Here is a 15,102-nt window from a genome sequence, read left to right as displayed (position 1 = left end):
AAAAAGTGGTCTGTGGTATCTGGCTCTCGAGATTCGGAGAACGATGCCTCTTCGATTTTTGAGAAAGCAATCATGCTGGGGGTCTGGCTCTCGAGATTCGGAGAGCAGTGTCTCTTCGATTTTTGAGGAAGTAATCATGTTGGGAGTCTGGCTCTCGAGATTCGGATGGCGGTGCCTCTTCGATTTTGGAGCAAGCAATCTTGTTGGGAGTGTTGTCTCGAATGTGAGTAAAGGTTGGGCATGTTTGCTAGTCTACCTTGCCACGAAGCACAAAGGTTGACACACAGGGACTTTCCAATTATCCAGCAATGGTACTGTTCCTTTACCCTCTCTTCGATTTTGAGAAAGTAGTCATGTTGGGAGTCTGGCTCTCGAGATTCGGAGGACGGTGCCTCTTCGATTTTGGAGCAAGCAATCTTGTTGGGAGTGTTTTCTCGAATGTGAGTAAAGGTTGGGCATGTTTGCTAGTCTACCTTGCCACGAAGCAGAGAGGTTGACACACAGAGACTTTCCAATTATCCAGCAGTGGTACTGTTCCTTTACCCTTGTGGGTAATAATATGGTAGCTAGACCTTCAAAATTTATGTGTCTAAACTTTGTTAGTGCTGTTTCTTTGCTATTCTTTTACCTTTCTTGGTCAGAGCGATTTAGTGGGAGCTGCAAGCTTCACGTGCTCAACTTTGGCAGAGAACTTTGGCAAAGTTATCTGTGGTACCCATGAGCTATTGTTGCGTGTGGGAAGTGGGTAATTGAACAGTAAGATTCATGTGCTTTCTACTTCACCAGAAATCTTCGACAGAATGCCCATAATTTCTGCAAAGCTGAGTGTGCGTGTGACAGGTGCTGACAAGGCTAGAAAAGTAGGTGCCTCTTCGATTTCTGAGATCGGCCCTCGTGGTCTCTGAGCAGCCCAGCTTTTGAGAAAGCGAGCGCCTCTTCGATTGATTCGGAGAACGATGCCTCATCGATTTTTGAGAAAGCAATCATGCTGGGGGTCTGGCTCTCGAAGATTCGGGGAGCAGTGTCTCTTCGATTTTTGAGAAAGTAATCATGTTGGGAGTCTGGCTCTCGAGATTCGGAAGGCGGTGCCTCTTCGATTTTGGAGCAAGCAATCTTGTTGGGAGTGTTTTCTCGAATGTGAGTAAAGGTTGGGCATGTTTGCTAGTCTACCTTGCCACGAAGCACAGAGGTTGACACACAGGGACTTTCCAATTATCCAGCAGTGGTACTGTTCCTTTACCCTTGTGGGTAATAATATGGTAACTAGACCTTCAAAATTTATGGGTCTAAACTTTGTTAGTGCTGTTTCTTTGCTATTCTTTTACCCTTCTTGGTCAGAGCGATGTAGTGGGAGCTGCAAGCTTAACGTGCTCAACTTTGGCAGAGAACTTTGGCAAAGTTATCTGTGGTACCCATGAGCTATTGTTGCGTGTGGGAAGTGGGTGATTGAACAGTAAGATTCATGTGTTTTCTACTTCCCCAGAAGTCTTCGACAGAATGCCCATAATTTCCGCAAAGCTGAGTGTGCGTGTGACAGGTGCTGACAAGGCTGGAAAAGTAGGTGCCTCTTCGATTTTTGAGATCGGCCCTCGTGATCTCTGGGGAGCCCAGCTTTTGAGAAAGCGAGCGCCTCTTCGATTTCTGAGATCGGCCTTCGTGGTCTTTGAGCAGCCCAACTTTTGAGAAAGCAAACGCCTCTTCGATTTCTGAGATCAACCCTCGTGATCTCTAAGCAGCTCAGCTTTTGAGAAAGCAAACGCCTCTTCGATTTCTGAGCAGGCGCCTCTTCGATTTCTGAAGCTCCGTCGAGTGCAGATTTTTATAGGGGCTGGCATTAAGTTCCAAAGCACACTTGAATCTCCACCAGTAGAAGCTTCATTCTTGCACTTCTAAGATCTTGATTTGTCCGACCTCTTCTCTCTTCAACACCTTTGAAAATGTCTGGCCCCTCCGACCGTCGTTTTGACTTGAACCTTGTTGAAGAGGCAGCCCCGCCTTCTCCAGACAACATATGGCGCCCATCCTTCGTCTCCCCTACTGGTCCTCTTACCGTTGGGGATTCCGTGATGAAGAATGATATGACCGCTGCGGTGGTGGCCAGGAACCTTCTCACTCCCAAAGATAACAGACTACTTTCCAAACGGTCTGATGAGTTAGCTGTTAAGGATTCGTTGGCTCTCAGTGTTCAGTGTGCAGGTTCTGTGTCTAATATGGCCCAACGCCTATTTGCTCGAACCCGCCAAGTTGAATCATTGGCGGCTGAAGTGATGAGTCTCAAACAGGAGATTAGAGGGCTCAAGCATGAGAATAAACAGTTGCACCGGCTCGCACATGACTATGCTACAAACATGAAGAGGAAGCTTGACCAGATGAAGGAAACTGATGGTCAGGTTTTACTTGATCATCAGAGATTTGTGGGTTTGTTCCAAAGGCATTTATTGCCTTCGTCTTCTGGGGCTGTACCGCGTAATGAAGCTCCAAATGATCAACCTCTGATGTCTCCTCCTTCTAGGGTTCTGTCCAGTACTGAGGCTCCAAATGATCCCCCTCCGGTGCCTTCTCTTTCTGGGCCTCTACCGACTGCTGAGACTTCTCCTAAGCAACCTTTGTGAAGGCTCCCTCTTGTGTGTTTATTTTGACTCATGTATATGTACATATTTGTAGCTTATCGGGGATATCAATAAATAAGCTTTCCTTCATTTCAACGTATTGTGTTAAATACACCAAAGCCTTCTTCGCTAAGTTCTTTGAATTTTCTTTTGTTGAAGCTTGTATGTTGAAGCTTTCTGAGTGGAGCATGTAGGTTGGGGTAGTGTTCCCTTAATTTCCCGAGTGAGGAAAACTTCTTAGTTGGAGACTTGGAAAATCCAAGTCACTGAGTGGGATCGGCTATATGAATCTTAGAACGCCATTGTGCTCGATCCTGTGTCATGTCCTTCGTTAGATCCAAGTACTCTAAGTCTTTTCTTAGAGTCTCTTCCAAAGTTTTCCTAGGTCTTCCTCTACCCCTTCGGCCCTGAACCTCTGTCCTATAGTCGCATCTTCTAATCGGAGCGTCAGTAGGCCTTCTTTGCACATGTCCAAACCACCGTAACCGATTTTCTCTCATCTTTCCTTCAATTTTGGCTACTCCTACTTTACCCCGGATATCCTCATTCCTAATCTTATCCTTTCTCGTGTGCCCACACATCCAACGAAGCATCCTCATCTCCGCTACACCCATTTTGTGTACGTGTTGATGTTTCACCGCCCAACATTCTGTGCCATACAGCATCGCCGGCCTTATTGCCGTCCTATAAAATTTTCCCTTGAGCTTCAGTGGCATACGACGGTCACACAACACGCCGGATGCACTCTTCCACTTCATCCATCCAGCTTGTATTCTATGGTTGAGATCTCCATCTAATTCTCCGTTCTTTTGCAAGATAGATCCTAGGTAACGAAAACGGTCGCTCTTTGGTATTTCTTGATCTCCGATCCTCACCCCTAACTCGTTTTGGCCTCCATTTGCACTGAACTTGCACTCCATATATTCTGTCTTTGATCGGCTTAGGCGAAGACCTTTAGATTCCAACACTTCTCTCCAAAGGTTAAGCTTTGCATTTACCCCTTCCTGAGTTTCATCTATCAACACTATATCGTCTGCGAAAAGCATACACCAAGGAATATCATCTTGAATATGTCCTGTTAACTCATCCATTACCAACGCAAAAAGGTAAGGACTTAAGGATGAGCCTTGATGTAATCCTACAGTTATGGGAAAGCTTTCGGTTTGTCCTTCATGAGTTCTTACGGCAGTCTTTGCTCCTTCATACATATCCTTTATAGCTTGGATATATGCTACTCGTACTCCTTTCTTCTCTAAAATCCTCCAAAGAATGTCTCTTGGGACCATCTTCAACTTCATGGTACTTGATCTGGATACATACAGAGCAACTTACAAGCCTGCAGCAAAAATGTTACAGTGCCAAAGAAATGACGTGAATCAGATTACGGTACATTTCCGCTCCGAAGAGGACTTTCGATACAGCAGATATGTACAATCATGCCGAACAACTTATGAATTATTTGTGCCAGAGAAGTAAGCTGATGATTAAGTTTTACATTGCAATAAAATACAGAAGATCTTTATATGTAATACACATTGCAGCATTCATGAAAGACTTGCTACTTAGGGAGTTCATAATCCAAGCAAAAGTGCCTTCAAAACGGCTTCACATTGGTTCTTGTCGAACATCAGAAAATGCCCAAAATCAGGAACTTCATGGTAATGAATCCAGGGAAGCTTCTCTGCAATATGACGGTTTAGTTTGTAAGGAATGATCCTGTCCTCATAGCCTTGCCAAATGTGAACTGATCCCTCGTTGTCAGGGAAGGGATTGCTGAGATCCAAGGGGTCGAATTCCCATTTTCCATAACCAGCCAGTATGTCTCGGAACAGTGATTCGTGCTCTCCTTGCTGCGTAATCTTTTCCTGAGTTTGTAACGTAAACAAAAGACACTGACGGTTACCAAGCAATTAAGAACATCCCATGTCTCTCAACTCTCTTGTTTCGCTAGCAAAGGAATAATCTCAAGACATCAATGACACTAAAAGATTTGAGATTGCATCACATATGCTGGTTATAGGTAAGTGTGGATATTAAGTGTCTTCTCCTCTGAATTATAGTTTCAATAAGACGATAAAATTGACTACAAAAAGTGTTTGCAAAATTAAGTCAGCCTAGATAATTGCTGTAGCAGAAGATTAATAATTTTGGCTAGCGTTCGACACTACTAAAACCAAATACTGAATGCACGCCATCCTTCCACTTTCAAGTTTAAGGTAAAATTTTGTTTTCAGTAATTGCCCTGATAACGTAACCCCTAAGCTATGAATTCAAATCAGAGAAATGATGTGTTTGAATATAAAAGAGCTTAAACAATCCTAAACCAACAAAATTTAGCATTGAAAGATTTGAACCTCGAATTGTAATTGCAAGAGGGAAAAAGAAAATTGGTCGATCTAGTACTGTGGGCAGACAATGAGAAAATTTGAGTACCTGACCAAGACTTGGTGTTTCTGAGAGTTTCTGCAACATCTCTACATCTTTCGGGCAGAAAATTGCGTTATTCCCAGCCAAGATACTTAGTGAAGGGAACCATTTCTGGGTCATCCACCAATGGAATAACCAAGGAGTGTAATGTGCAACTCGGAATGTCCATTGGTCTGATAGCTGCAGCGTACCAAGGGACTCTCTTGATAGATCAGCAGGAAAACGAGGCCACCAGTAGTTCACAAAGGGAACTACCAGGGAAGCTCCAGACAATCTGCAAATAATGTATCACAGTATCAGTGATATTAGATACAAGCTTTCCTAACATAAAAGAGAGACTGACATTAAATTTTGTTGAAAATAAAACATAGGCAAAACTCGTAGTCTGGTAGTTAAACTAGGTATCATGCCTGTGTGGTATGTATTTCAAGCAACTCCAAACAGGGTAAGCTCCCATTGAGATTCCGATTACATAAAATTTAGACCCAATCAGCAACTTGTCAGCTAGCTCTTGAATATCAAAAGCTTCGCTCTTCACAGAACGTGAAGGATATGGATCACTCTCTCCATAGCCAGCTCTGTCAAAGAACAGGAAATATATCCTTAACTCCTCTATGAGTTCCTGACAAACAAAACCGAACAGAAGGCATTCCACTTGTATCAAAGAAGGAATGAGAGAGAGGTGCACTAATGATGCACTATAAATGCAAATATTTAAATCCATCACATCTTCCAAATCCAAATTGAGGTAGAGAAGACCAGAGAGGAGTTCAACATTAGCATTCATGTCTAGTGCAGATGATCACCAGTTATTCATTTTATTCAAATCTCTGCATACCCCAACATATGACATAACATCGGCATGTTTCAATAATTACTTATATTCCTCGCAATACAGTAACCAATTACAGTGAGATCATTTCCTTTTCCTAATATTCCATGGAACATAAATGAGTGCTCCTATCTACCCATCATATCAACTCAATGTTGCAGCATATCCATCTCAGATTGGTAAAAGTTATAACAACTAGTGCAGGACTGAAAATAAGTGTTAGTTCATACTTGAGTGACGGGCAAACTCATATCTTTGGAACTTAAAAAGCCATGAATGACGATGATCTTGTGTTTCGCCTCTTCTTTTGGAACTCCCAATTCCCTGTAAGCCAAATGCCTCCCATCACTGAGTTTTACTCTAGGAGAAGTGACAGGAGGACCGTCCGGCGATCCACATATTTTGGGATGGGGAGGCTTTAGTGCCTGATAAGCCCATCCAAGAAGACCCACAGTCAAAGCTATTGCTACTGGGCCAATCATTTCTGGGAGAAAATATTACCACAGGGTCTACCATGTTAGTAGCACAATCATTGAACAAATATATACATAATATGTGCTTTTGCTGTGTCGTACGACATGATAAAACGTTGCAAGAATTATAGATTGTACCTTGGTAATTTGTTTTTAAAATTTAAACACCAAAAAAATATGGAATGCAGCTCAGTTTATTAGTTATATACTTTTACAAAACCTAAATAGAAGCAGCAGAAATGTTGGTAATAAACTGCATCAGATAAAATTCTACTGAAGGAACAAGAAAGTATATCAATTTCGTTTCAAAAAACATGCAAAAATCCAATCCCAAATTCACTTCACAAAGATTAACAACTATTTGAAATACAAAAGTGTTCATATCTTTTGGAACAATCAAATGCAGGTAAATAAGAATTTTAGCAAACTATGACAACCCAACTAGCAAAAATAAAAGAGGAGGGCTAGTGGAAATACCCTTGTGGCCCTTCTCATTCAGGTTCGAGGATTCCCCCACCCTCTTTCCCCTCAGAACCCCATCTAACCAGCAAAAATTAAAAATAATAATAAAAAAGAAAGAAAATAGAAAACTGACCTGAAAAATAGAAAAGAAGTCGGTTTGGTCTTGCTCTGTTCCAGCCTTTTCTGAAGCAGCTGATACCTTCTTGCTCAACCCACCCAGCAAGTGAATTTTAAAGAAAGAAAAAAAGAAACAAACAAGTAAATCCCAAAATCCTCGAAGAAATCAAAACCCCACATCAAAAAAATGAAAAGAAAGATATTGGGAAAATTGCTGTGTTTCTGGAGTGAGGACTTATTGCTGGAATATTGCTCATTCCACCTATTTCTTCCCTCTAAAATGCAGCCAGTAAGTACAGACAACACATGTCACTGTCACGAAGAAGACCCACTAAGAAAAATTGAACCGCAAAATGGCATGCAATAATGCCACGCAATTATGTTTTATTGACTTTTAGAGGAAACCACAAAATGACATGCAATAATGCCATTCAATTATGTTTTATTTACTTTCAGAGGAAATCAGGGTGAGACGTGAAAGACTTGCCATTTTAATGCTTTCCCCTTCATCATCTCTTGATTTTCATTGGGATATTGACAGGTGAATACAATTAAGTCTGACAGGTGAATAAGTCGTAGAGCTGGTGACAATTGTGTCAAAAACAAAAGCAGACAAATATTCCAACTAAGAAAAATCTAGACATTCAAATAAAATTGAGGAAAATGATTTCTGTTTTCTCCTACACAACTTTGTTTTTTTAATCCACCAGCTAGAAGATAAAAGAGAAGTGTGGGAGGTAAAAAAAAAAAAAAAAAAAGAGTACGGAAATCATTTCCTTGACACCAATCGTATAGTATTGAAGCCTGCTCGGTGCCTTTTATTTTTATCACATATGAAAAGGTTCAATGGAACAATATTTTCAATACATAAACACTGTTGCCCATAAGCTAACTAAAACTACAATACAAGAAATCATGTAGTGCAGTTTTAGTTAGTTGTGGGACCCAAACCTCATAGATATGGATCTGTATAAATAAGAGGAAGCTCTCCCCCTTCCTCTCTATCTGCCACATCTGTCCAAATCGGTAGTCGCTGTCCTCTCAACCATGCATGGCATTCTCAATGTATGGATCAATGGCAATGGAACTGAACCCGCGACTCTGCGGCAATGTACCATGTTAGGAAAATTACATGTCCGTTTGATCACGTTGCATCCTGCATGTGTCTGCCCCGTGAAGTAGTTGCTATACCATACGAATCTTCAGTCATGTAGTTTGCAAATGGGCTTACTAAAATTGTACTACCAAAAGTCATTGCAGGAGCAGGAACCATTCTCAAAACAATGGAAACGGTTTTGGTCTCTCACAACAACTCGGCAATTGTAAACGCGAGAAACCAGTTTGATAAACGAATGGCAATCACAGCAAACCCTTAAGTTTTTCACTATATGAATAGGAGCTCCGTTGCTAGTGTTTATTAGTCCAAATGCAAGTGCCATCTTCTCGCTGTGAAGGGTAAGTGAGCTCTCTTTATTTTCCTCTTCAATATCCAGAAGAACTTGAGTCAGGTCAGGCTTATATCCTTCCAGTTTCAACCTAGAGACCACCTCTTCTATCTTTGAAAGAACCTCGACATTACATTTAACATCCATTTCCTTTCCCACAAGAAATTCATGAACCTTCCCGTTCACAAGGATTGAACTGGATCCAGGAATCTTTCTCACTCCTCTTCGTTTCATCATTAATCTGACCTTGCGCACATCATCCCATCTCCCAACTTTGGCGTAAATATTTGAGAGGAGAATGTAACAACTTGAGTCTTCGGGAGCTAACTCTATGGCCTTCAAGGCAGCACTTTCCCCAATTGCAAAATCACCGTTCTGCACACAAGCACTGAGAATAGCTTTCCAAACAATAACATCAGCCTCCATGGGCATATTCTGTACAATCTCAACAGCATCATCCAATTGCCCGCCTCTACCTAAGAGATCAATAATGCATCCATAGTGCTGAATTGTAGGGATGATTTTGTACTTCTCCTGCATGAGTTTAAAACAAAACTTGCCCTCTTCAACTAGACCTTCATGACTACAAGCATTCAACAGTCCTAAGAAAGTGATCTCATCTGGCTTGATTTCTTTTGTTTTCATGTCAAGGAATACCTCCAGAGCTTGATGACCAAGCCCATGCATTGAAAGGCCGGAGATCATACAGTTCCAGTCCCCGACATTTTTATAATGAGATACCTGTTTGAAGACATGATAGGCATTTTCTATATGTCCACATTTCGCATACATGTCTATAAGAGCCGAAGCAATAAACCCAGAACTCAGCTTAATCTTATTTGTCGAAATGTAAGTATGCACCCATTTGCCTTCGTCAACAAAACCCAAGTCGGCGATGGCTGATAGAACACTAACAAGAGCAGGGGCATCAGGTCGAATCCCGACATTCAATATTTCCCTAAATAAACCCAATGCTTCCTTCGGACGGTGATTGAATACATATGCTGAAACCATTGATGTCCAAGTAACCACATCTTTTTTATTCATAGACCTAAAAACCTGCTCTGCAAGCTCACACTTCCCGCTCTTCCCATACCCATCGATCATCGCATTGCACGAAACCAAGTCCCTTTCGGGCATCTTATTGAAAAGCTCATGAGCCAAATCAATCTCCCGCAGCCTCAAACAACCTGTAATCAGTGAATTCCAAGAAATTACATCTCTCTGAGGCATTTTATCAAACACCCTCTTTGCCAAGTCAATCTCTCCCAGCTCCGAGTACATCCTGATCAATGCGTTCGCCACATACATATCAAACAGCAACTGGGTTTTCAACACTTGGCCATGAACTTGCGTCCCCTCCTCCAAAGCCCACGACTTGCCGCACACTTTCAGTACAGCAGGGATCGAAAATTCGACACCATCCAAACTTTTCAAAGAAGAGAGCATATGCGCATAGAGAACTACAGCTTCCAACGGATTCGCACTCTCAGAAATGTGCCTTATGAGTGTGAAAAACATGAAGGGATTGGGGTTTTCAATTCGACGAAAGACCGAAAGGGCGTGCTCCAGGCCGCCAGAGAGAGAACAGGAGGATACGAGTTTGTTTATGATCAATGTGTGGGTAACGAGGTTTGTTTTGATAATGTGGGCGTGGAGTTGCCGGAGTTCAGACATTGCTCTGCATTTCTCGAACTTTGGAAGGGTTTGGGCGACAAGCATACAGGGAGGGCTGCCGCTGGTTGCCATGCTACTAAAAAATAGACACGGACTGACGCTTCCCGCTTTACTCTTCAATCAAAGCTACCGTACAATTAGTAGTTACCGCCTAAAAGGTGCTGTGTAGTTATTTTCGGGTAACCCGCATTTTACCCTTTGAGGCTTGAAGTTGTAATGCCCGTGTTCCTCCGATCGAGAAATTTACTTGTCCCCACTTATGATTAACGTGTATTTAACGTATGAACCGTTCATTCTTTTTAATCACACTTGCACAAAATTATTCAATTTAAATATCGTTTAGTCATTCATACGTGTTAAATAAGGAATTGGATCCCATCCAAATCCATTTTGTGGGGATCCACATCTTAGTCATTCATCGTGTATCATGCGGTCAGAAATCATTTGACTTTTTTTTATTTAAAATTAAACACAAATAGTATCTGACGAAAACTGGCCGTATGATGCACGATGAACGGTTAGGATGTGGGGATCCCTATCCCCACAAAGTGGATCAGGAGAGGATCCTCTTCCGTCAAACAAATCAACGGTTTTAATAACAAGTAACATCTTCATGATGAACTATCTATTTGTTTAATGCATATGAATGACTAAAAGATATCCAAATTGAATGATTTTTTGCACATATGATCTTTAGATGATGTAAAGATAATAAATGGTTCAAATTATTTTATCCTTTTTAAAATAGGATGAAGTCGTTGTGGCCTATTTTACTGAAAGAGTGCGGCAAAGAGAGGGAGAGAGAGAAATGGACAACAGCTTGAGGAATTCTACGATGGTATTCCTCATGCCTTGTGCCTTTATTTATATTAATAAAGGAGATAAACTTACTCCCCAACAAATACAATTATAATTTAAAAGATATTGTAGAATCCTACACATAATCTACTAGAATTTGCATAATCACATTCATAACTAATTTAGGACTTCAACACTCCGCCTTGAGTGTGTAAAAACTCATGTAAATGCATCACATCTTCATATGATGATGTAGAAATCGTTGATGAAGTCATTTTGTCTAGTTGGCACAAATGTGAGTCTCAAAACGTATGGAAGAATGCATAGGTAATAAAACTTACAAAATCAATTCGCTATGGTAAAACCCAAAGTGGAATAAAAACCCATAGCCTAAGGAGAAAAATGAGAAGTTGCAAGTCAAAACTAAACACCTTCAGGACGCAAGTAGACACACACAAGGATATGACCAGCCCAGGATGGGTGCCACGTTGAACCCTCATCAAGTAGCAACAACACAGTGAGAAAATGCTCTTAATTGTAAGGAAAAAAAGTCCATTTAGTTTAAGTGAGTATACATCTTACTCCCCCTAAGTTTGATAAAACTTCCAAATGAGATAATTACGCATACCAATTCCTCAAATAAGCTTTTGGAAGGTTGACTTCAGTAGTGACTTCATGAAGAGGTTAGCAAGGTTGTCTTGGAATCAAAATTGCTTGGTACGTTTACCAAGATCCGAACTATCAATGTAATTGTGCTTTATGATTGCTCCACGAAGTTGTTTTGGGGTGAACATGGAGAATTCATTGTTCAATTGCAAATCCAAAAAACATGCAATACGTCATGAAACATCTTCAATATAAACACTTCGGTATTGTCCAGTCTTCCAGACTCTATGGGATAAACATGGTGATGAGTCTTTAAGGTAAAAATAAGCCAGGAGGTTAGAAACAATATGCGGACAAACTTCTTACTAGTTTGTGATACATCAACCAAAACCATAAGTATTTACTTGGTCCTATTTTGGTTGGATAGTTCACAACTAGTCATTTGAATTAACTGTGAAAAGAGGGTCATGTAGTATCTTTGCTAGGGATAGTATATAAATCCAATTTTCCCAATGAGCTGGCTTGGAAAAGTGTGTTGTTGGCAACAAGATCCTTACTTCAGGTAAGGAGATGCTTCGTATAGTATGAGGCATCATATCTTGACCTAAGTGCCCCAAATTATCGTGCTAAAGCAAGTAACCAGCTCGAATCACCCGGTTTCAGGTTGGCCACATGTGACGCTTCTCAATTATGAGGCAGCTCATTGGCTCTAATACATAGCTTCGGGCTTCATATTTTGGAAGTGGTGCAATATTCAACATTTTGTTCAGTGGTTTCATTCATGATCATTGTTCTCTCAAATTTCTTTAAAACTTAATGACATTCTTCTAGAACGTGTAGAATATAAGGCCTCTTTAATGAAAACTTAGTATCATTTACAATAAGGAGTGGTGCCAAGGCCCTTAATTAGGTTAGATAGACCTGAAGTCGTTGCTAGATGGATGATTTAGGTATAAAGTCAGTGTACATAGTTACACATTCATCTAGACAACTAACTTTCCCACATTTATACCTAATCATGTGTTTAATTGAATTCGGTCATATGTATACAAGAAACATAATTCAATTAACTCGTATTTGAGGACAATATCCATAATGTCATTCAATTAACTCATATTTGAAGACAATATCCATAATGTCATCTAGAACTGAAACAAGAGTTAAAAAACATAGGAAATTGTTCATTGAATAAACCAAAATTTACTAGGGGGTTTGGCCAACATGGCTCTGGCATGTCAAAATTCTGCTCTCCTAAACGTGTTAAGTGGAACAAAATTACTATCATAGATTGACTATAGGAATGGTGTTGGAAATGTACCTTAAAGCTAATCATAAAATGATATATATATATAAGATCCCTATGTATAGATATCATCATCTACATCCAGAAAGCCGTATGCCTTGGAAGAAGCTTGTATAGTTTAGTTTATCATCTCACATTGGCGAGCTTACCCAGATGGGTGTCGGGGAATTGGTTTACCCTCATGCACTGGAGAGCTTACCCAGATAAGTGTCGAGAAATTGGTTTACTCTCTCACACTGGAGAGCTTACCCAGATGGGTGTCAGGAATTAGTTTACCTTATCGCACTGGAGAGCAATTAGTTTACCCTCTTGCACTGGAGAGCACTGGATAGCTTACCCAGATGGGTGTTAGGGAATTAGTTTACCCTCTCGCACTGGAGAGCAATTAGTTTACCCTCTTGCACTGAAGAGCTTACCCAAATAGGTTTTGGGGAATTAGTTTACCCTCTCGTACTGGACAGCTTACCCAGATAGGTGTTGGGGAATTAGTGTACCCTCTCGCACTAGAAAGCAATTAGTTTACCCCCTCGTATTGGAGAGCTTACCCAAATGGGTGTCGGGGGATTGGTTTACTCTCTTGCACCAGAGAGCTTGGAAGTCATTGTCGTGAGCGCAACTGAGGAAAGCTGGACTGCTAGACAACTGAGATAATCCTCAACCTGTGAGGTCTTGTTTGGTGATCTGCTTGAGACTTTGAACTTCTTGTGGAGTCCACGTAAGGGTGTAAGTGGGAAGTGCAGTGAGCTGCTCTCGGAGATTCTCCAAGTATTACGCCATCCTCACATGTTTCATTGTGTGTTATTCTAAAGCTTGGTTGGTGGTCAGCTGAGAATCTGAATGGATTGCAAGCTTTTTCATCGCTAAGTCTTTGCTAGCACAGGCTGCTAGTAAAGCCTCGTATTATACTCCGTCGTTGGATGCTTTGAAATGATACGCTTACAGCCGTGCCTACCTGCTCCACGACTCTTGGCCGCCCTTCATTTGTCACTATGGCTCCCAGCCGTGCCGATCTTGCCTTGCAGCTCCTAACCGCGCCGACCAATTTATGGATGCAAATTTCGGCCTAATTTCCTTTGAAGAAAATGCACCTGCAAAATAATAACACCTAAGATTAAGGCCAAAAGCCTCACGCACCCACGATGAATGAAGGGGCTTTGGCAGAAGAATCTCCGATTCCAAAGTTAGAATTATGAAAAGAATGTGTTTAGGAGTTTGTGGGGAGCAAATGGTTTTGCATTTTAGTGGGATAAGATGGGTATTTATAGAACAGTGGCCGACCCTATTGGTGGAGAATGGCCGACCCTATATGGTGTAATTGGGTGAATAATTGCAAGATATTATGTGAAATAATATCTTGCAATTAACATGACAATTATTCCTAAATTGAATACGAAGTTTTGGGAGTTACCTTTTGAATAAAATTAATAAGGGATTGATAGGGAGTGATGAGAGGGATTTAAATAAATACCATATTGATCACCTTTGACTCTTCCTTAATTGAGCCGTTATTGTCCGTTGTATGCGTGTGGGAATTCTGGTATGCCTCGAGGGTAATCTCATTCTTCTTGTCCAAAAATCCATGTGTCACCTCCACAGTTTTTGGGATTATTTTTGGCTCCACACAAGGTCTAATATTGAAATAATTTCAGGGATTTTCCTTGACTTTGTCCGTGTCAACAAACAATTTGAAATGCCTCGACCTTTTTAGAATAGTTCTGAGTCTAATATCAATGATTCCCAGCCTCACAATTCCATTTTTGTCTAAATGCAGAGTAAATGGGCTTCTAGATGCGGTATTTCGTTAGTGATTAAAACATAGTGGTATTTGCTAGCAACAACATAATGGAGGTAGTCAATCAATATAGATTGATCTGAAATTTGATTCAAATCCAATATAGCACCAATTCGATCCAATCCATTCTTTTGTAGAGCTATTTACTCGATCACATAAATTTATGGGACACTTCTAATAGAGGGACAAATAGTCAATTTTGAAAGAATTTATGATCAACTTCTTTCATATATGAATTTATCTGGTTCAGAAAGGAAGAACTTACATCTGTATCTCAATTTCAATTCAAATTCCAGAAGCAGATGAACATCTACTTCTCATGTTCCATAAGACAAACAATTGAGGTAAATTTAGCTCTCAGACAAGCTAGGACAAGAGTAGAAGCTATCAATGTGATGTCGTAACTAGTCTAGTTGGTCAGTTCGAAAAAGCAAAATAAGGTGTATAAATATAACTTTTGTTTATACACCTTATTTTGCTTAAGGATATGGTATACTACAGAAATGAGACTTCATAAGTTTAGGACTTGAGAACGGAACAAATGACAGGGAGACTCAACGT

The 15,102-nt window shown here is 40.7% G+C and overlaps 2 protein-coding genes across 2 annotated transcripts; both read right to left on the bottom strand.

Annotated features, from left to right (window-relative positions):
* Nucleotides 1-3,976: 3,976 nt before the first annotated feature.
* LOC103453342 (uncharacterized) lies at nt 3,977-7,283 on the bottom strand. Its single transcript, XM_008392884.4, has 5 exons — nt 6,937-7,283; nt 6,099-6,352; nt 5,447-5,658; nt 5,043-5,310; nt 3,977-4,474 (listed from the first exon to the last, which is right to left on the bottom strand). Exons 2-5 carry the CDS (start codon nt 6,348-6,350, stop codon nt 4,181-4,183), a joined length of 1,026 nt encoding a protein of 341 aa, XP_008391106.1. The 5' UTR covers nt 6,351-6,352; nt 6,937-7,283; the 3' UTR covers nt 3,977-4,180.
* Nucleotides 7,284-8,161: 878 nt separating this feature from the next.
* LOC103453343 (pentatricopeptide repeat-containing protein At1g08070, chloroplastic-like) lies at nt 8,162-10,114 on the bottom strand. The gene has a single exon (XM_008392885.2). It carries the CDS (start codon nt 10,112-10,114, stop codon nt 8,162-8,164), a length of 1,953 nt encoding a protein of 650 aa, XP_008391107.2.
* Nucleotides 10,115-15,102: the final 4,988 nt, after the last annotated feature.

The sequence above is a fragment of the Malus domestica genome, chromosome 11, assembly GCF_042453785.1.
Source record: "Malus domestica chromosome 11, GDT2T_hap1".
Lineage (NCBI taxonomy): Eukaryota > Viridiplantae > Streptophyta > Magnoliopsida > Rosales > Rosaceae > Malus > Malus domestica.
Note: the sequence above shows the minus strand (reverse complement) of the source record. Positions and strands in the feature narration are given on the sequence as shown.

What these genes read in the sequence shown, in the direction of transcription:
- LOC103453342 (XM_008392884.4), bottom strand. Translation starts at nt 6,350, where the DNA reads ATGATTGGCCCAGTAGCAATAGCTTTGACTGTGGGTCTTCTTGGATGG. An exon ending in TGAGTTTGCCCGTCACTCAA is followed by an intron (nt 5,659 to 6,098) that starts GTATGAACTAAC and finishes TTTGTTTGTCAG; the next exon opens with GAACTCATAGAGGAGTTAAG. An exon ending in TTGAAATACATACCACACAG is followed by an intron (nt 5,311 to 5,446) that starts GCATGATACCTA and finishes CATTATTTGCAG; the next exon opens with ATTGTCTGGAGCTTCCCTGG.
- LOC103453343 (XM_008392885.2), bottom strand. Translation starts at nt 10,114, where the DNA reads ATGGCAACCAGCGGCAGCCCTCCCTGTATGCTTGTCGCCCAAACCCTT.